The 21,671-nt window shown below is 42.0% G+C and overlaps 2 protein-coding genes across 3 annotated transcripts in view; one reads left to right on the plus strand and one right to left on the minus strand.

Annotated features, from left to right (window-relative positions):
- The window catches only part of LOC141754143 (uncharacterized), a 44,957-nt gene that overhangs the window by 11,380 nt on the left and 11,906 nt on the right, over nucleotides 1–21,671 (plus strand). The gene's annotated exons all lie outside the window — the stretch shown is intronic.
- LOC141754587 (dysbindin-like) lies at nucleotides 118–19,721 on the minus strand. The gene is made up of 4 exons (XM_074613786.1): nucleotides 19,510–19,721; nucleotides 2,279–2,431; nucleotides 2,058–2,201; nucleotides 118–921 (listed from the first exon to the last, which is right to left on the minus strand). Exons 1-4 carry the CDS (start codon nucleotides 19,550–19,552, stop codon nucleotides 668–670), a joined length of 594 nt encoding a protein of 197 aa, XP_074469887.1. The 5' UTR covers nucleotides 19,553–19,721; the 3' UTR covers nucleotides 118–667.

Here is a 21,671-nt window from a genome sequence, read left to right on the forward strand (position 1 = left end):
AGAGTATTAAATACATGACAAATCTCCCTTTAAGGTACATTTGAACAGATGAAAAATGTGCGATTAATCGTGATGAACTAATTTAATCGATTGACAGCCTCGTTAGAAACACATGAAGACATTTTCCTCTCTTCCTTTATTGTTAAAACAAAGAAATCTTGTTAGAGATTCGTTTAAAATTGGAGCTATAAAACCGGGAATATCAGCAGGACAATGTGTTGCTTTCAAAAACAGTATGAAGCCTTCTATTGCCAAATGTACCTCTTAAAGTCATCCAATTATCCTTTTTATTATTCCAGTCACTGCTTTACTGCCCTGGGTTGTGTTAATACTGTACAAAAGGCATCATTCATCAACAACAAGTCCTTTAAGGTCAGAAACAGGGGAACAAATCTTGTCCGTCAAAACATGCCAAGACATGAATAGAAACCGGTGAGAATTAATAAATCTCCATATTTACACTTCACGGTTCCCACCTCCAAAACACACACAGAACCCAACCCACAACTCATAAATCACAAGGAAGGTTGAAAGCAGTGATAAGAGCCAGTGTGTGGAAGACAGTCTCAGCTGAGAGGCCTCTTTCAAAAGCACGCATCCCAAAGTCCACTCTTCACCCCCCCGGCTGAGGTGTCAACTGCCGCGCTGCAGGTGGAGAGGGTGCGTCCTATGAAGACGGCGATGCAGTCTTACTTTTCACCTTCTCTATCTCTGGAGGCACGGCTCTTCGCTTCACTGTGCCGGTGTGCGTTTCCTCGTCGTCGGACCTGACTATGGGGGTGTCCGCTCCGTTGGCGTTGGTGGTCTGGCTGTCAGAGGAGGAGTTTGAAGACGTGGAGGACATGCGGGACTTGGCATCAAGACCCTCGAGGACATGTCGAAAGAGTCCGTTACTGATGACTTCCTCGTTGTTGTTGTTTCCTTGGAGTCAGATACAAGATATTGTTAGGGATGGGAAGCAGGGCTGGGACGATACACATCTCCCATAGGGATACTATCACGATATTCGGGTGTCGATTTCATATGTATTGCGATTCAATATTACGATTTATTGTGATTTGTTAACTTTTTTAACACTAGACCATGGGAAAAAGTTGAATTATAAACTCCTTACTTTGGAAAATATCTAAATGAATACAGTATGAATGTTTGATTTTCAGCATGTATGTAGTCAGAGATGTCCTGAAGACAAATATATCAGCTACTGTCAGGCATTATTTATTACATTTTTGTCCAGCAACCCAAGAATCAAAGTTGGCAGTATTTTCTTTTTAATTTATAAGGGACATGTAATGTTTTATACTTCACGTGAATATAATCTAATGAATCTTATTTCCATATATGTATTTTGTATATACAGTTTTCTTATTTTAACACCTTATTTTGAAAACCGGACGGAGTCATACGTATACTTCCGCTACCTTCGCCAAGTCCGTCGCTAGCTCTCCCATCAGCTCCGTTCTTTTTATACATCCATGGTCAGCTCCATCGGGGCCGTTTGAATGTATTTAACATTAATGTCAGTATATGGGTGCTCTACAGTTGTAGCATCGGCCGATTTGACCACAGAGATGTGAGTGACGGCTGGCTTGACCGCACGTTACCGCAGTACGATAACGTTTCCTGTCCATGACAGAGTTAGCCTGCAGCTTTAGCCGTGATGGCTAGCTCTGCTTTTCCTGGCAATGTGTGAAACCCAAAGTGTTTCCATACTTTACTGTATGTGTAGTGTTTACCACTTTGGATTTAAAATGTGAGTGTGCAGGTCGTATCCACGCTGACCCTCCGCTGTTTTCTACTTTCTCGTTTCAGCTGTGGTTTGTTTTGGTTAACGGATACGGAGCAGATATGACGTCACGTTACTCAGACTACAACAATAAAAAGCGGTAACTTCCTTCTACCTCCGCATAGACTCAAATGAAGCTAATATATCGGTTCTGGCAATAAACAATCGATACTCGTAAAAAAATTGTGATACATGGGTGAATCTTTTTTTTCCCCCCACCATTACTGCGTAGCGTGCTTTGGAATCTCTGCTGTATTTCTTGTTTCCGTACCTGGCAGCGGGGAGGCAAGCACCTCCTCTTCTCCCCCAGAGCTGAAGAAGACGTCCGAGGCCTCCGGGTCTGAGATTTCAATCAGGTCCATCTGGTCCAGCAAGTCCAAGTTCACCTCCATGGACGAGATGCTGCCAATTGGAGCTGCAGGAGAGGGGAAGCAGTGAAATGACGTGCATCTGTATATGAATGTGCAATTTGTGCACGGGTTTACAACTCACGCCTCTTATAGTCTCGGATACACAGGTGCGCCGAGGACAGGTAGGCGTCCACGTCATGCTGGAAGACCTCCTCGAAGAAACGTTGTCTCTCTCTCAACTTGAGCTGCTGTGCTGCGTCCACATCTGGAAGCCTCTGGCCACGCTCGGTCTCCGCTGGCAATCAAAACAGGAAAGACAGGAAGTCAAGATACCGGTTCAGTTAAAGTTTTATAACCTGATACCTGGAAGCTGCGTTCCAATCAAACACCATACAAAGAGATTTCACAGGCTAGTTCCTCCACTCTGGAGGTAGGTCAGTGAGATTACCTGGTGTTGTATAATGTGACGCTTAGTTTGAGATCCATTTTACAGTCACACAGGGGTCAAATGTTAGTAGCCAGAAGGGGGAGACATTGAGCTGTAAGTGAGAGACATAAGCAGGTGGAATCCCCTTTGTATGGACTTATGGATTTTTAGATTTATTTTATTTGTCCCAAAAGGGATATTTGTTTCCACAGCTAGTACACAGAAACCTACAGATCAGATAACACACAAGTAGTTCACTAAATCTTCATGTATGCAATCATTCATCACAGCTCACAACAGTGTCAGTGAGGCAGATTGTTCACGGCTACTGTTGCAGCAGGAGAGGTAATGAAAAGTCAATCACACATATCACAATTATTGAAAGATATTTCTGATCATCAGTTTCCATTTTCCACTGAACTTTCATTCCTATAGATTATGATTCATTCCACTGACGCGCTGCTTTTTGTGATGGAAAATAAACTCTTGCTTTTATGAGGACACTAATAAAACAAACTCTCCAAACAGCCACACTGTACCGGGGTTATTAGTCAACTAAAACAAAAGATATTGTTAGTAAACTGAAACTAAATTGAAACTATATCCTTTAAGAAAAACTCAACTGAAACAATATTGCCGGGTAAAAAAATACTAAAAATAATTTAAAAAAAAGAACGTACATTCATTTTAGTTTTGGTTTTTGGAGCTATAATATATCACTACCGAAAAGACTTTACATTCCAGGAGATGGAGCTATGCCGCAATTGCTTCACATCAGACATAAAGTTAAACATTATGGCCATTCCTACACAGCTCTCCAACCATGTATTTTGTATGTATAGCTACATACTTCTCAGACAGAAACTAGAACTACTGTAGAACTAAAACTAAACCTTTCTGAAAAAAATGAAACTAAACTAAAACTAAAATGAATTAAAAAAGTCAAAACTAAAATAACAAAAACTAATTGAAAATTCAAAACTATTATAACCTTACACTGTTCTAGCCTGCACATTTAAATGTGCACAGAGTGATTTGCAAGAGCAAGCTGTCAGGTCCTGCACTAAGTTAATCTTGTTTGAGAAACCGTGCGATCCCATTTTCCCCCTCATCAGCATCGTTGCAATAAAGCTGAGTGCAAATTCGATGTGTGCGAGTGGAGGGCTGAACTGCAGCAGTGTGACTGCAAGAGGAATGAGGAGAGGGGAAATGCTGGACTGTAAATGTCTGAGACTAAACAGCACTTGAATTGAGACTGAAGACATGATGTCAAATCTGTAAGCAGTTCCTACAATATCTCCAACTCTGTTGTTTTGACAGGCAAGTTGTACGTTGAGGTATAATGTGTTAACTAGTGAGCTTTAGAGGGTCTGGAAGGTGGACAGAGCCAAGCTAGCGGTTTCCCCCTGTTTCCAGTCTTTGTGCTAAGCTAAGCTAACCGTGTCCTGGCCATAGTCTGTATATACAGTATATAGTCCTTGGTTTATGGACTGCCGGCATTTTGGCCACCGCCATCTTGGTTTTTTGCAACCATAAGTGACACAGAGGGTGGAGCTAAGTACAAACGAACGCTGAATAAGACATCTTTAGGTGACCAAAATGTTATAATTAACTTTTATGAACTGAAAACACACTGTGAAAAGGTTAAAGTTGTAAGACGTAAACACGGACAACTCCCAGACCGGACAACGCCGTGGTAGTGACCTGTCAATCACAAGGTAGCCACGCCCTAAAGCATCCCCTGCTTTATGGTCTATTTGACTCTAAATGGGCCCATAATTTACTAAATGAACATCATGCTGTATTGAAGAAGACTTGAAACTAACGATTGAGACCATAAACTCATGTTTACAATGTTTACTGAGGTAATAAATCAAGTGAGAAGTAGGGTTATTTTCTCATAGACTTCTATACAATCAGACACATTTTGCAGTCTTTTATAATAAAGTTTATTCCTATTCTGTTTCTCCCTCTACAACCCAAAGTTCTACCGAAGTTCAGTATCGCTTTAACTGTGATTAGAGGTTACCGCCAATCCTGAACTTTATCCAACGATATCTCTGTCAATTTGACTGCTAATGAAAAGATAACTACACCGATGGAAAGCTGAAGATCTTGCTGTTCTAAAGGTGTATTGTGGTTGTCATTCTATCATGAAGGTTAGGTTGTGAAGTTTGATCCTGAAGTGGTCCTTTTATTTGGTTTTCACGTTTTTCTCAGGTTAAAAGCTTTTAAAAAGCACCCTTGAAAAAAATCAAGAGTCATAAAATCAGTTTTCTGCAACATTTTGGAATATTTAGCACCTATTTGGTGGCCATTTTGAAAAAGGGGGCCAAATTTGCAGTGCCCTGATATCTATATCTTTTCATAACATGTAAACCTACATCTGTGCCAAATGTGTTGCTTTTAACGCAAAATGCACAACTGTTATGCTTAACTGCCACGCTACACTCCTTACAATTAACACGTTGCATGAGTCATTAGAGAAGTGTCGATTAAAACCTGCAGGTAGGGATTGAGTTAATTAGATAAGGCGTTCAAGCCATGTCTAAACTGGGAATAATGTGAAGATTATCCAGCCTGTGTTGAGAGCAGCAGTCACAGCAGCGCTATAAATACACCACCGGGTGATGGAGAGTAAAACAACATTCAGCTCAGCATGTTTACAATACCAGGAAAGGAAAGGATTTCAGGGATTCTCTGTTGTCATTGAGACAACCTGTTTCATAATGAACTCATAATAATGAACTAACTTAATAACTGCTGCAGTCAGGGTAAAGCTGCAAACTAAAAAAATGTAGATGTTGGCTAAAAGCAGCAACAGGTTGCCATCCTCCCGAGTGCTGCGTCAGCGAGTCGTGTCCAGGCACACGTCTGTGATGACACGAGGACACTCGCCTGTCACTGCAGCTCTGCTCTGCCCTGTTTGACAGCCTGCCTCTGGGGTGCAGGGACCTCACTGGGTCTGGGATCAGATAGCTCTAGAGGGAAGAGAGCAACTCAAACCCCGGGCCGAACCGGATGACAGCACCTATGGGCATACAGTATGTGTGTGCATATAGGCGGAAATATGGACAGAATTCCCCGCAGGACTATGATCCTGTCAATGGACACGTTGTCAGTGATCATAACAAGCTTTTTAACATGATATCAATAGTGTGCATCAATAGTGTTGTGCAGCCTGACTGGTTAAGCTTGTTTTTAATCAGCAGAATAAATCAAATAATCTGATAAACCAACGTCATATTTCTGGCCCATCAGACAAGATCTGATCCCTCTGTGCACCAAACTGCTCCTCTCGTCCTCATTCATCCCCCTCCTTCCTCTTCATCCCTCAGCAACACTTCATTTATTTCCTGGGCCAAATGGACATCAGTGCTTTACTATTTTAGTCCCTAGTAGAGGTCAAGCTCCAGAAATGCTGGATCCTATGATTAACATACTGCCACTCAATAGCATCTTTCATTTGAGTCTCCTTCCTGGTAAATGCCGACATCTTTCAAACTCTGCAGCCCTATTTTACAACTCTGCTTTCTGTTATAGATTTGTAGTCTCCAAATTCAATATGAGATAATCTTGATGACATCATCAGAGTTATTTTCGTGGACTTTGGAAAGTTCCTACAGAGCGAAAGAGTGCCCCTTTAAAGGTTCTCTATACGATATTCAGAGCATTAATATAGCAGCAAACAACTATTTGTAAAGATAAAGAGGAGTAATGTCTACCTGAGCAGAGAATGAAGTCGCTCTCCCCCTGTGTGTGTTGTAATACGAGCTTCTTTGTGCTTTGTTGACATAGCCGGGCTGGCTGTGCATGCGATCGTGCCCCACTGGCTAGTTCACGGCCGCCGCTCTGCACTGCTCTCATACGGCGGTTACAGTTGGTAACGCCGTCCTGGCCGACAGCGCCGTTGCGGAAGCGTAGCGCCCACCCTCCAGTTCCTCCCATAAACACTGTTATCTCGGTCAGCAGTGTTGACATTGTTTTCACTGTTCGCAATGTTAGCACCGTTAGCTGAAATGCGCCGGCTCGGCCGTCGCCATGTTGAGAGCCGTGTGGAGGCAATAGAAATGCTCCCAATGTCGCATTCAGCACCTTTAATCATAGTGATTGATTGTCTTTTCTGAAAGCTTAAAAGAGGATGCAATATCTCAGGAACGCCTGGATAAATGGACTCAAGTGGCATCACTTGTGTCCATTTATCAGATTTGGTGCAGCTCCCTGTGGAACCACAAAAAGGCAGGCACCTTGTTTTCATATATGCAGTTGTACTCCTGCAGACCTGCAAACCGACTTTGATGTGTAAAATTGGGGCACTTCCCCTTTGAGTAATTTCAGCTCTTCACCAAACAGAGATAGAAAGTCCCCTTTAGGTGATGTTGGTGATAAGAAACATGCAATGGAGGAGTCTGACAGCAGTCAGTCACAGGCTACAGCTGCTCTTCCATAAGAAAAGTGAAACCCTGAGATGACAGGTGAATGATTACATGTTGTGAATCTTGTGTGGCATTTTGTCTTTGCAGCGTTCCTGTCTTTGTGTAGATGTCTGAGGTTGTGAGTGATGCGTTCCTCTCCTTGCACTGTTACACAATCAGAAACACTATTGTCCCCGGAGTCGTCCGCAAAGCGAAGGAAGCAGCGCTGACAAAGCAAAATGTCAGTCACAATCAGGAGCTGCCTGTTTGACGCGTGTGTTCAGATGAAAAGAGCTGCTCGTTTAATGTGTCCAGCCGAGGACGTCATGTCAAACAAAACACTGGATTTGTGCTGGATGAGTGACTGTCCTTTCCTTTCCTCTAAAAGGAGAACAGTCAGGACTTAACTAGCATGTTTGTGCTGCAGCCAACTAAATGATGCTTTTCATTACCGGCTACAGGTTTACGCAGATTGCTTATCCTGGAGGTTTTTCCCACTCAGTTAAACACGGATTGATCAGAGTATTGATTGTTTCTACTTAAAGGCTCTAGGTCTGTGGAGAGCTAAAGGTTAGCTACAGATGCATATCCTCGCATTGATTTTGCTTCCCTATCCAGTTCTGTTTTCCATTGAATCACCTTGATCGATACGGCTTCCCTGGCCGCGGACGACCCCGGTGACCTCTGATTAGAGCAACCGCTCACACGGGAAAATCGTCTTTCACAAGAAAAGCCTGGCCGCAGTGTCCACTGGTGATGAGATCACATGTCCAGTCTGCTACAGCCCCGCCGCAACCCGACGTCTTTAGTTTCATACCACAAGATGTCTGAAGGGCCGCGGCTGCTCAGGAGATAAACAACCTGCAGACTCGAGCTCCACCTCAGATTCTGTCTTGTTGTCTTTCCCTCTCTTTATGTCTTTTTTCTCTTTCTTTAAGTCTTTTCTGTCTTTCTTTCTTACATTTTGTCTGTATTTTGTCTCTTTCTTTCTTTTTCTGTCTCTTTCTCTTTGCCTTTCTGTTGCCCTTTCTATCTTTTTGTCCTCTGTCTCTTTTTTGTCTCTGTATTTATTTCTGTCTTTCTATCCTCCTTTCTGTTAATCTTTCTTTCTTTCTGCCTGTCTCTCTCTCTCTCTCTCTCTCTCTGAGCTCAAACTGATTTACTTTCCTTCGTTCATCTTTCTCTTTTTTGTCTTTTTTTCTCTCTTTAAGTGTTTTCTGTCTTTCTTTCTCAAATTTTTCGGTTTCTTTGTCTCTGTCTTTCTTTCTGTTTTTCTGTCTATCTGTCTTTGTCTTTGCCTTTCTGTCACCCTTGCTATCATTCTTTCTGTTTCTGTTTGTCTTCTGTCTCTCTTTTTGTTTTTCTGTCTTTCTTTCTCTCATTTTCTGTCTCTTTTTGTCTCTGTCTTTTTTCTGTCTTTCTGCCTGTCTTTCTCTTTGCTTTTCTGTCATTCTTTCTTTCTTTCTTTCTGTTTCTTTTTGTCCTCTGTCTCATTTTTTCGTCTCTGTGTTTCTGTCTGTCTCTCTCTGAGCTTCGTTGTCTGTCTCTCTGTCTTTTTTCTCCTTTGTGTTTCTTTCTCTCTTTCTGTCTCGCTATCTATCTGTTTGTCTCTTTCTCTCTCTTTCTGTCTATTCTTTTTCTTTTTCTTTTTCTCATTCTGTTTCTTTTTGTCTCTGTCTGTCTATCTTTCTCTTTGCTTTTCCATCTCTCTTTCTATCCTTCTTTTTGTTTATTTTCATCCTCTTTCTCTCATTTTTTGTCTCCTTTTCTGTCTTTTTCCTGTATTTCTGTGTCTCTCTTTCTATCCCCCTTTCTGTTAAACTTTCTTTCTTTCTGCTGGTATGTCTGTCTCTCTGTCTCCCCCTCCTTCCTTCCTCTGGGTGTTCAGGGACTAAAGAAAGAAAAGGTCACGGGGTCAGAACCAGTTGGACATGCAGAATGACTGAAACAGACAGACAGATAGAGACAGACAGACAGACAGACAGAGAGCAGGCCGGACGTGTGTGCGTGCCATTCTGCCTCCCCACATAAAGACAAACCCAGATCCTCCGCTCAGGGGGCAGAGAAAGAGAAAGAGCCCATTCAGAGCCGGACAAAGGCTCAGATGTGTAAGGGAACGGGACCGGCCTGCACTCCTTAGACATGATGCCATTTACAGGAAATCATTTGGGATGTAGCGGAGGGTGACTACACCTAAACAGGGTCTGAAATTAACTGTTTTCACTGCCTGCCACTGTGGCAGGCAAATATCTTTTTTTGTCTGCCACTTTTGAAATCTATGCACTAAATGAAGGAATAACATTTTAGATCTGATATCATTCAATGTTCGATAAATTCCTCCTTTTCGCTTCAATCACATTTCCGTGAAAACTGTGTCGTGGCTTCCCAGCAGACCCGGCAGATATAACGCATCATCCCCACATGATGATTGTTCAATGCTCTACTGTCTTCAGCTTGACTATACATCTATATTATAAACAAATCCGGTCGAATCAGGTCACAATCTGTATCTATCTAGTATCTGCATCATCATCATGTGCCTCTTCCCGCTGTCACATTTTCAAGGACGGGATCCTGAAACGCCGGTTCAGAAGCACCAACTGCACAAATAGCAGAGGCAACACATTGATCTGAAGGCTAAATGAAGGGATAGCAGCAGGGCTCGGTGTCGGCCACAGGCTACCATCAGCCCATCACTGGCTGGCTCCCCTCTGTGACGGGGAAAGAGAAGGTCAGGAAGCAGAGCTGCCTCTCCAGATGATCTAGTTGTTTTAACGCTCGTTGGTTGAAGGAGCAGCTCTGGCTATAAACCCTCAGTAAACACTAGTTAAACAGAAACCCCAGTGGGAACCATTGCTTCCTCCTCTGCTTTGATTATGGAGCCGTTTGCCAGACTCTCAGCTTGAGTCTGTTCAACTAAGCCAAGGCTTTTTTTCTTTCTTTCTGAGAAGTGGCTTCCTTCGTTCAAATGGATGAGATCATCCCTGTTTAAATGGCTGTGGTGGTGCTACATACTTCCATGTGTTGCCTCAGCCATTCCACCATTAGATTTAAATAACAGACTGCCAAGAAAAAGCGTCAAGCGCTGTAGTGTCAGTGGTTCACGCAAAAAAATTTCCTGACTTTTTTTTCCTGTTCCCTGTGTAAATATGATGGAGAGCAGGGAGCAGACCACGGAGCAGCACGTATGTGCGCGTATGAGCACGTACCCTCAGCCGTGTGTGGCTGCGGTACACATTTCCAAGGTAACAGTGTGCTCCACCAATCACTTAGGATTGTGGGTAGTGAAGTATTTCTCTATTACATTGCAAATAAAACGTGTTTTTCTTACAACAATGTTGATACACAGACTTGTGGCTTCTATAGGAGCTTATACCATCATTTCACAATCTCGTAGTTCGTGGTAAGTCTACCTTGGATGGTTACGACATTATGGCTAATAATCAACTCTGTGATTCAGAATATGAATGGGATTTTCACTTCCACAACTTCACTGTTGATCTCTATTGGTGAGTGAGTCATTTTTGACTTCCATATATGAGTACTAGTGCTCTTCTTCTCCGTCTCTGTCTCTCTCAAACACACTTTGTGGTTGTATATTGAATAGTTGAGGCATGATCACCTGCTGGCACTAAGCCAGCCGGCATCGCTGACCCCAAACACATGGGACAGACGTGAAACTCTGAGGTGTTTGGGCTGAAGCCACGACGAATAGACTGGCTGCCCTTTCCACCCAGACACTTTTTGTCAGAGGAGAGAGATTTTACTTCACAGAGATGGGTTCGCAGCAAGAAGCGTGAGGGAGGAAAGTTCAAGGAGGACAGGAACACTTGCAGAAAGGCTAAAAAATGAGGAGGCTGTCTTAAAAAATGCAGAGTATGACAGGACAGAGGTTAGCCAAAAGTGACTCAACACAAGGGTGTGGGTTATAGAGAGGGAGAGGATAGAGAGGAGGAATTCTGCTCGGGCTCATTAGTTAAAGAGGATGTCTTGTTATTTTTACTGAGAGTCTCTTCTGTATACCTTCCAGCACAACGTTGACCCCAACAGCAGCAGCAGCAGCAGGCTGTTAACAGTCTACAGTTGCTCATTAGTGGATCAGTCGCTCTGCTAGAGCTGTTACAGTAATTAATGGTGCCTCAGTGGTCATGAAGAATGGTGAAGCGGCTGTCTGGCTACAGGTAGAAGATTAATTCTGCTCTAACAGCAAGAGAATAGATGCAACCGTAAATGCAATGTGCTAATTTATCACTAACATTTAAAAGGTGATGTTAGCTTTTCAACACATCTTAGTCAGCACATCCTGAGAGTTAAGTTTTACACTTTTTCTATTTTCTAGTGATTGCAGTTTCATCACGTTGCCCGCTTATATCTTATTCTCATTTCTCAGAACGCTTAATGTTCTGAATTAAAGTGGAACAGACAAATGGCCTCGCTCGTAAAATGGACACGGCCCAGTAGCACAAAAAGGCGTATGAATGACACGATAATGCGCAAGGTAAAAGCGTGCAATAAGAGCGCCGTTCTTGCTTTTGGTGTGTCATTTTCACACCATGTAGTCTGTGCTGTCTACACTGTAAATGAATATGTGTGAATATGCTGCACAGTTACGTTGGTGAAGTTGGTGAAGCTGGTGACGTTAGTTACGTTGGTGACGTTAGTGACGTTAGTGACATTTGTGACGTGTTTTCTGTACTTATTAGGGGTAACTGTCTGGAAGAGCTCAGTAATAAAATTGTTGAATCATATTTATTTGCTTTTTGTGAGTAAATGCAACCGATTGTTTTAAATGGGCGTATGATATCTTCTCATATCGATCGCAGGCTCCTGAATTGAATCGGATCGGATCGAAATCGAATCGTAGAAGACTTTGTGATATCAGCAAATGGCGTATCGTTGTCCAAAGAATCAATATAATATTGTGTCGTGATGAAACTTTGTATTTGTTTCTGTACGTATTTAGGTGAATGGGTCCAACAAACACAGGACTTTCAACCAAGAGACTGGTGTTTGAGACCGGTGTTCGTGTCCCAAAGGGTTATTTTGAAGTTACGTTGGTGACGTTTGTGACATGTTTTCCGTACTCCTGTTACGTATTTAACTTAGTTTACATACTTATTTTAAGGCCAACCGTGACGTTTTTCCTAAACTTAACTAAGTGGTTTTGTTGCCCCCTCCTGGTACTACACCTACATGCACGCGTGTAGTATTCACGCCTCGGCGAGGCAAAGCGTGCCACTGACACGCTATCCTCTGGTGGACAGGCGACTCCTTAACACGCTTTGGCGTGATACCACGATGATAGACTATAATATCTTTGGAGACGATGCACTTGCTCTGTCTCACACTTTTATTTTTGGTTCCCTATTTTCTCTCCAAAAGGCTGCCATTTACTGGGCTCCAGTTGCACGGACAGTAAATTATTTATGGCAGCTGTTGATGTGTGTTTGTGTGTCTGTCTGCTCTGTAGTACAGCACATGTATGTGTGTGTGTTTTCATTTGCATATTAGATCTAGCTGTTTTCGTTGGGTCAAAGCAGTGTCCAGCCCCATCAGCCCAGTCCGTCAGGACAACAATGACATCAGTGTTAACCCCCTCCTGCCTGGATAACACCCAGACTGACAATAGGACTGTTTGTAGGTCAGTGTCCTGTCCCACTGCCCCCCATAAGCCCACAAGCAGACTGTCATGAGTTCTGATCAACACAATAGGCTTCACCAACTGACAAAGTACTTTTTTTCCTACATTGGCAAATCCTCTTACCCAGAATAATGGACAGTAGTATAAGATTATTAACTGTTATTCAAGCAATCCAACCTGCCAATAATGCTCAGAGATCTGTATGGGCAACATAATCAATGCTTAAAAAAGCATAATAAAAAAACCTGGAGGATTTATTATCATAGGTAAAGTAACAAGGCCGTATAATAATGAAAATGGTGTCAATGGGTTCTATCCTCTTGTTGCAGTAAAAGCAAAGTTCATCTGGAGACAGGTAACACTGATACTGATGATTAAATCTATTATTTCACTCGAAAAATCTGAAATGATGTGGTGAAGGTTAACCGAGTTCATCCTCGCTGTGAGGCTTATGGCTGACTTCTCTCATTGCAATCACTTGAACGTTCACACGCCGCTCTGTTCTTCCTGAACAGCTGCCTCTCGCCGTGTTTGCGAGGGAGGTTTAAAGCTATTTTCACTTCAGCTGGGAGAACTGAAGAAGTGTTTGCTTAAACTCAACGCACTGTCTCAGACTTCTCTCCTCTGTTTGTTGAAGCTGAGGCGGCCTGGAGACGCTGCCGGCTACGAAAGACTAAACACTATTTTATCATGATAGAAAGAAAGATTAAATGATCACCTCATGTTATCACAACCACAAAAAATGTGTGTGATTTATAAGATTGCAGTATTTGAACCAGCTGAACTATATTTTGTCTCATATTTGGCAACTGTAAGCTCCAAGAATAATTCTGACTTTATGTGCATTTGAGTTAATCTTTTTTAAATGAAATTATATTTTATTTCCTTTTATTCAATTTGGTGCAACTTAATAATGTACTGTATCTGCATTTCTTGTCTATTATTTTGTTATTTTTTATTGTATTATACTAATTTTATTTTGCTTGATGGATTTTATTTTTCCTCTTCATTGATACGGGTCATGTTAAACAGTATAATCTGTTTGGATATTCTGAATTAGACCTTATTCCGAATAGAGCATTTTCCGATTTAGACATGTGGGATATGGATTGGAGGTTGATTTCTTTTGGCTGGATGACTATGAAAACCTTCAGTGCTTCAGGAAGGGAATCTTTTTTGTAGCGGATTTTATTTGCCAAGCTTGGAAGACGAGGCAGAATATTTAGTTTTTGACCGAGCTGTAAAATAACCTGTGATTTTGTAATTGAATGTTATCAGATGTTTGACCACTGCGACTATATTTTTTGGTGTATTATAATAAACCCATGAGGGTTGGGCACTTTACGTGCATGACACAAAAATAAAGAATCAATCAATCAATCATATATTGCACATTCAGAATATGCGTCTCAATTGGGGTTTTTATGGCAGTTTGCGACACTCTGCCTCTTGCCTGTTTACATCCAGCTCTGTGTGTTGTACACGAACCAACCAGCCAACAGTTTGCAGAGATTCATGAAAGAAGCAGGCTGTGTTCACACGGTTGAACAAGTCCACCACCGGTTATGTTAATCAGAGTATGCACGACTGCATGTAAACAGGAATATTATAGTGGAATATTCATCATGTCTCCGCGCCATCCCATTCTTGTGATATCTCAGGAACGCCTTGAGTGAATTTCTACAAATTTGGCGCAAGCGTCAGCTTGGACTCAGAGATGAACTAATTCGATTATCGTGGTCAAAGGTCACTATGACCTCACAACACACGGCCATAACTCAAGAATTCATATTCTAATTATGACAATTTCACACAAATGTCTAATAGGATAAACAGTAGACAGTGTAAACAGATTAGTAGGAATATTGTCTTTTTCAGAATAAGGGGGAAAACCGGTATATTTTGTGCATGTAAATGTAGTCGGTGTGCTTTTTCAATGGCCCTTACACACCAACACAGGTGCTTTCACTTATTGGCTAATATAATAAGTTAATATAAGTATTGATTATAGCAGCGTTAACTTCCCACCTTTTCTTTTTGTTTTGATAGTCAGAGGAATAATACACTTCATCCTTCCAGCAACACCAGCGTCTTCCAAGTCATGAACTGACCAAACAGGTGAACAGGTGAATGTGTGCTTACACATTTGGAAGAGTGTTCACGTGATAAATTGCTGCTGTGCGTCTGTGTAGGCCTCTGTCTGAAGACTGTAAATGTGTGTATGGCTGGAGGCGTTCGCTCTGTCTATACGTGGAGTATTCAGCTGAACAGCGAGTAGATGGATTTATTAGAGAACTAATGAGAGGAGCTGGTCTTTGTCCCCAGGGCTGCACAGCTTAGACTGTTGAATTGATGGGAACGTTATTCAGCCATCCACGCGAGGCTGTTTAGTATAATCACTCTCAAACACACACATATAATTAACTTAAATAACTGACATGCTACAGGGCATTGTTTATAATACAATAATCTGTGTATTTTCCCCATGTGTGCTTTTCTCACAGCGATCCTGTTCCTGTCGTTTCTCAATGAGCATAACGAACTATTTAACACTTTGCTTTCAACAACTGAATTCCTCTCCAAAAAACCCAGTTCATTGAGCACAAAGTATGATCCACACGTGAGTAATTGGGAGAGAAATCACCCTGCTTCAGCCCAAATCAGTTAACTTGCAACAACCCGTACTGCTGCTGTGTCAGTTTTATCCACATTTCATTTTTCTATTGCTTTTTTTCTGGCTCTTGCATAGGAAGGTGATGTCTCCGTGCTTGATCCCGCTTAAGCACAACACCAAACCTTTAAATTAATGAAAGAATCGGCGATGTGGTTAGTGATTTAGAGGTCTGCCACCACTGTTCAATGATATTGTCTCTAATTTTTAATTTCCCAATATGTCTAAATGCTGTTCCAAAGCCTTCTCCACACTTGGTTGGGAAATAATGTATTCTTCATTTTTTATTTGTTGGTAGTAAAATAGTCCAATTTATAGCTGCTATAATAAATAGTTTTGTGAAAGTGGTCCCGCAACGCACAAAACTCAGAACTATTACTCAACTACAGTTTCCTTCAGCTTTACAAAGTGGTTTAAAGCTTTGTCTTTAGGCTGTACTGTTTTGGTCAACCCATTCTCACGGGAAGGCGTATATATATATATAGCATGACATTACAAGGACATCCCACGTGTTCATGAGAACACATTTCAGCCTTTTCACATGTCAGTTTTATGCCACGCAACAAAACTACGGTACCATCCGCACTTAGGTTTAGGCAACAAAACCACTAAGTTAGGTTTAGGAAAAAACGTCATGGTTGGGCTTAAAATAAGTACATCAGTAAAATACGTACGGAAACAGGAATAACTAAAACACATCACAAACGTCACTAAAATCCCTCCATAATAACTCAACAACACACTTTGGAACACAGACGCCGGTCTCCTGTTTGAAAGTCGTGTGTTTGTAGGATCCATCCACCTCCCATCCCGTCCACCATAAGCAGTCTTTCTCACTTTTTATTCTACGTCACAAGCTCTGAGCGCAGCATATTTTACATGGATGCGTTTACATTGCAGTCAATACAGACTAAATGGCAGGAAAATGACACGCCAAAAGCAAGAACGGCATTTTTATTGTACGCTAAATGACCTACGACCCAACAGACAAAGTTGACGGCTAGCTGGTGAACATAGCGGAGCATTTAGCTGCTAAAAAAACATATTTTACTTGAGAGTTTGTAGTGACTAAATGGTGCTAAAAAAAAAATAGTGAATATTAGACTTTCATTCATCAGGTGGTCACAAAGATGATAAATGTTAATGTTTCTCTGTATCTGATGGATGTCTAAATAGGCCACTGTATACTAACAAGCTCACCATAGCAACTCTACACAGTAAGGCGATATCATGTCAATGTGTTTACAGCTTGTCTCCACTAGATAGAATGTAAACAGTACTTAAACATGACATCATTGTCTTCAATGGTAACTATAGCCATGCACAGAGGATCAAGAGAAATGAATCAGGAGAATGAGTCAAATTGTGAGAATCCAATCCAATACTAAGAACTGGATACCGGACCCCAAGATGGCGCCTGTTCAGTCCAATGGGAATTGCTCGCCTGGCGCATACCAAGCCCCCAGGAAGAGCGCCGGTCGTTGATGCCAATTTTCGTAGTGGCCAAATGGTGGTACTACAACTTCCGTGTCCGTCAATTGATGCCATTGGGCCCAAAACGACTTTTTCCCATAGACTTAGATTGGGAAAGAGACGTCTGTAACTCAGCGGATAATTTTTTTTTAGGTGAATCAACTTCCCAGTTTGAACACTTGAATAGCCCTTATTTAAATAATTAGTTGTAAAGTTGTAAAACGACTAATAGCCATAGCCAGAGTTATTTCCCTTTCTCTGTTCATGTGAATGAGACCGAGGCTGGAGCGAGGCCTGGGAGGCGGAGTTAGCGGAGTTGTCGTGACGACAGCGCGATGTCTGTGACCGATGTCTGTGACCGAGCGGAGGCTATTGCTCTTGCTACATGGGCCCAATGGATGCGGAAGATCGCCGGAAGATCCAGGTACTTTTCCAATCTGAAGTCGAGCCATTTTGGCTTCCTGCGCCACTGAGCAACTTTCATAGGAATGAACGGGGCCAAGCCTCCAACGCTGTATCCAGTTCTCTTAATACATCCATGGTCCATCTTCTTCAGCGTGTTCAATTTGGCTCCATTTGTATCCCCTCTAGCTCATTCGTTAAGCTCCAGCGACTAGATAGCAGAGCAGCTCAGCAGAGATTCATACTGTATGGATCCCTCAGAGTGTGATCAATTAAAGATACAGACGGTACATGTTATGGATTTTTACCCCTCTAATTTGCTCATTAAACAGAATCTACTCCTCTGTCCTATCTGGGTCAAGTCCAAGGGGGACTGAGCTAAGAATACATGGAGAATAGAAACAATCCCTTCTCCATCCATCCAATACCCTGCCGTCTGTAACAGGCTCCTAACAGCTGGCCAGTCCTTCACTCACCACAGAGCACCAATGTGTCGCTCTCTGGCACAATCCCACAATAATCAAAACATGACGGAGCAACAGATGGGAGACGTCTTCCTCTGGAGTCGCAGCCCTGATCCTTTTTAGCCTCATGAAATCACAAACTGATCTCACTGGGACTAATTCACTTTCAGGTCTGTGTGTCCTATGTGGGTTGGTGTGTCTGTGGAACAAGCTGCAGTCAGTCGAGTCTGATGAGATCTGCAGGCACAATCCCATTAGAAATAAGAGATCTTTGTCTGGGGCTCTGCGGTGGCCCTAATCCAAGCCTGCCTCAGTGAGAGTGTGTGTGTGTGTTTGTGGGAATGCATCCCTGTTCCTGAGAGTGTGACCTATTCACTTGGTATTAGTGGACGTTACTCAGGGTGATGATTCAACATTCCCGTCTGATTTATTTATTTTTTTGGCTGGCGCAGCACTTGGACCATTCACTTCAGGCAATATCAACACAATGGCAGCTATTTAACACTGGCTGAGCTGTCATTATATCTGACACACACACACACACACACACACACACACACACACACACACACACACACAGCTTATGCCTCATATTAATGGAGCAGTGAATAGTTCGGTGTCCATCATAAATAAAGAAAACTCCAACTCCACTTACTTGACATTGATTTGACACCATTTAATATAGTAAATAGACACTGAATTCCATACAGAGCTGCAGCAATTAACTGATTAGTAGTCAACTATTAAATTAATTATAAAGTATTTTGATAATCGATTAATCGGTTTGAGTAATTTTTTAAAGAAAAAAAACAAAGATTCTCTGATTCCAGCTTCTTAAATGTGAATATTTTCTGGTTTCTTTACTCCTCTATGACAGTAAACTGAATATTTTTGAGTTGTGGACAAAATAAGACATTTGAGGACATTATCTTACCATTTTCTAACATGTGAGCATAGACTTAGGCTAAGACTTAGACTTTATATAAGAAGTGGACGTAGTCAACGTGACGCCACCCTTTGGTTTGTGGACTGCAGTTTTGATGCCTCGAGTTTGCATTTTGGCCGTCGCCATCTTGTTTTTTTGCAACCAGAAGTGACACGAGAAGGTGGAGCTAAGCACAGCCGAACGCTGAGTAAGACATTTTTAGGCCAAAATGTTAATTAACTTTCATGAACTGAAAACACACTGTGAAAGGGTTAAAGTTGTAAGACGAAAACACGGACAACTTCCAGACCGGACAACGCTGTGGTAGCGACCTGTCAATCACATTGTAGCCACGCCCTAAAGCATCCCCTGCTTTATGGTCTATTTGACTCTAAATGGGACCATAATTTACTAAATGAACATCATGCTGTATTGAAGAAGACTTGAAACTAGTGATTGAGACCATGAACTCATGTTTACAATGTTTACTGAAGTAATAGATCAAGTGAGAAGTAGGCTCATTTTCTCATAGATTTCTATACAATCAGACTTCTTGTTGCAACCAGAGGAGTCGCCCCCTGCTGGCTGTTAGAAAGAATGCAAGTTTAAGGCACTTCAGCATTGGCTTCACTTTTCAGACCTGGAGGTTGCGCACTGCATTTTATAGACCAAACAACTAATCAATTAATAAATAAAATAATCAACAATAAAAGTAATAGTTTGTTGCAACAGTGGGAAAGACTTTCATTGTAGCTTGAGTTTCTGTTTCTTTGCCTCAAATGTTCAATCTGTACTTCTGTCCTGATGACCAAATATGGAGAATGATTTTCTCCTCTCTAATGTCCTGCTCTACATCTCCAAATGAAAACTGTGTTAATGGAGCAAAGTTGTGTCTCCAAATATCCAACTGAACTAAAAAGATGTAAAAGGTTTAGAAGTTTTTAAGATGACTCACAGGGCAGACGTTTGTTGTGAAGGTTGGCCGACGAGGAGCTCATGTTGCTGGAGAGAGTCGTAGAAAACCGAGATAATCAATCAGATGATCAGTGAGAGTTGAGCAGAGAGGCTGTCGATCATCTCCCGCCTCCTCCGCTAGCTCGCTCTGCCCCAAGGTGACTGATGCTGGCCGCCAACGCTGCTGCTCTGCTTCCCCTCTTCGCCTCAGTGGACTCTGAGCCACTTGGATGAGGCGAGAACAAGTTTGTGGCTTTGTGGAGCCGACCAGCTGACCAATGACGGGCAGCAGGGAGGAGCTGAGGGGAGAGTGAGGAAGGGATTGAGAAGAGGGAAGGAGGGATTTTATGTAACGGAGTGGAAAATACCAAGGAGAGACAGGCACATGCCTTTGTTATTTTGGTCTTCTTACATCCCCTCCCTCTCCCTCCCTCCCTCCCTATCGGTCTCTTGTTCCCCGTCTCCTCTTTTTGTTGCAGATTTAAACGCTCTCTCTTTGGTGTCACCTTCAGTGTCAAGTGATGCCAACAAATGTTACATTAACAGACTACAAATTATATTTTTTAAAGGGCTGTCAATTGATTAATATATTTAATTGCATTTTTTTTATCTGTTCAAAATGTACCGTAAAGGGAGGCTTCGTCAAGTATTTAATACTCTTATCAACATGGGAGTGGGCAAATATGTTGCTTTATGCAAATGTATGTATATATTTATTATTGGAAATCAATTAACAACACAAAATAATGACAAATATTGTCCAGAAACCCTCACAGGTACTGCATTTAGCATAAAATAAATGCTCAAATCATAACATGGCAAACTGCAGCCCAACAGGAAACAACAGCTGTCAGTGTGTCAGTGTGCTGACTTGACTATGACTTGCCCCAAACTGCATATGATTATCAGAAAGTGGGCATGTCTGTAAAGGGGAGACTCGTGGGTACCCACAGAACCCATTTTCATTCACATATCTTGAGGTCAAAGGTCAAGAGACCCCTTTGAAAATGGGCTATGACAGTTTTTTTTTTTTTTTAGACCATTTTTGCAACCAGAGGAGTCGCCCCCTGCTGGCTATTAGAAAGAATGTAAGTTTAAGAAACTTCTGCTTTGGCTTCACTTCTCAGAATCAGAGGTTGCCCACTGATAAGAAGGTCATTCCCCATCTCTCTCTCCCCTCATTTACTGACATTGACTCTCTAATAAATCAATAATATACTAAAAACAACCAAACAACACTCAATTTTGGCAGTAGAAAACTTTCCTCAAAATCCTCATATTTCCTCAAAACATCATTTCCAAACGGTGAGAATAAGTACATTACTTCTATGAGAATGAACTCTCAGACCTCATTATAACATCTGATAATCTGTGTGTCCTAGACACCATCTAGTGGACAACAGAGGACATTTCCAGTCCGTCTAAGCTGGACATGCTGATTACACAATGTTTGCATGCAGAGGCTTCACAAAGCACCATTACATCATTGCCTTTTTCCAAAACACTGCATCGACGTTTGAAAGAGGCTTTAAAAGAAGCGTGCCTGCCTCAGTTGCAGGCAGGAAAAAGATTCTGCCGTGAGTCATTGCAAGAATCTCTGTGTGAGAATTGGAACATAGATGCGCACATAGAATACTTAACAAAAACCACAGTACATAGTTCTTCACATGAGGCAACAAATCAATAACAAACCTTCATAAATGCTTATCTGCACAAAGCACGGAAACTTTAACTCGGCATTCGTGCCAAGCTGAAAAAGTGAAGCTTCAAAACACAGGCTGTGATGTGGCAGTTGGGAAGTGGTGGGAGTGACTGGCGATTTCTATCAATAAAAACACACTCTTTGTAAATGTCAGTGGTTGTGGTGGTTTAGCCTAAATATGCCAGATGTGGCGAAGACTGCGATGCTGCATCGTAGCATGCTGTGAACTTTCTCCAGCGTGTGTGTGTGTGTGACAATAAAGACAGAGCTAAAACAGAGAAAGAGAGAGAGAGAGAGTGGGCAGAGGAAGCATGATGTGACTCAAAGTGAGAAATCCTCTCTACCTCAAACTAGATTATGCGTGGGCTTCCTCATGACTGGGGGTTCACCTGCTGAGGCCTTGCAGAATCAATAGCTGAGAACTGGGCTGCTGCGCTGCAGGAAACAAAAGCCAAGTCCTC

Source organism: Sebastes fasciatus, chromosome 1 (genome assembly GCF_043250625.1).
Source record: "Sebastes fasciatus isolate fSebFas1 chromosome 1, fSebFas1.pri, whole genome shotgun sequence".
NCBI lineage: Eukaryota > Metazoa > Chordata > Actinopteri > Perciformes > Sebastidae > Sebastes > Sebastes fasciatus.

Coding starts and splice junctions, on each gene's coding strand:
- LOC141754587 (XM_074613786.1), bottom strand. CDS start 19,552: ATGAGCTCCTCGTCGGCCAACCTTCACAACAAACGTCTGCCCT. Junction 2,202..2,278: donor TATCCGAGACTATAAGAGGC/GTGAGTTGTAAA, acceptor CCTCTCCTGCAG/CTCCAATTGGCAGCATCTCG. Junction 922..2,057: donor GCTTGCCTCCCCGCTGCCAG/GTACGGAAACAA, acceptor TCTGACTCCAAG/GAAACAACAACAACGAGGAA.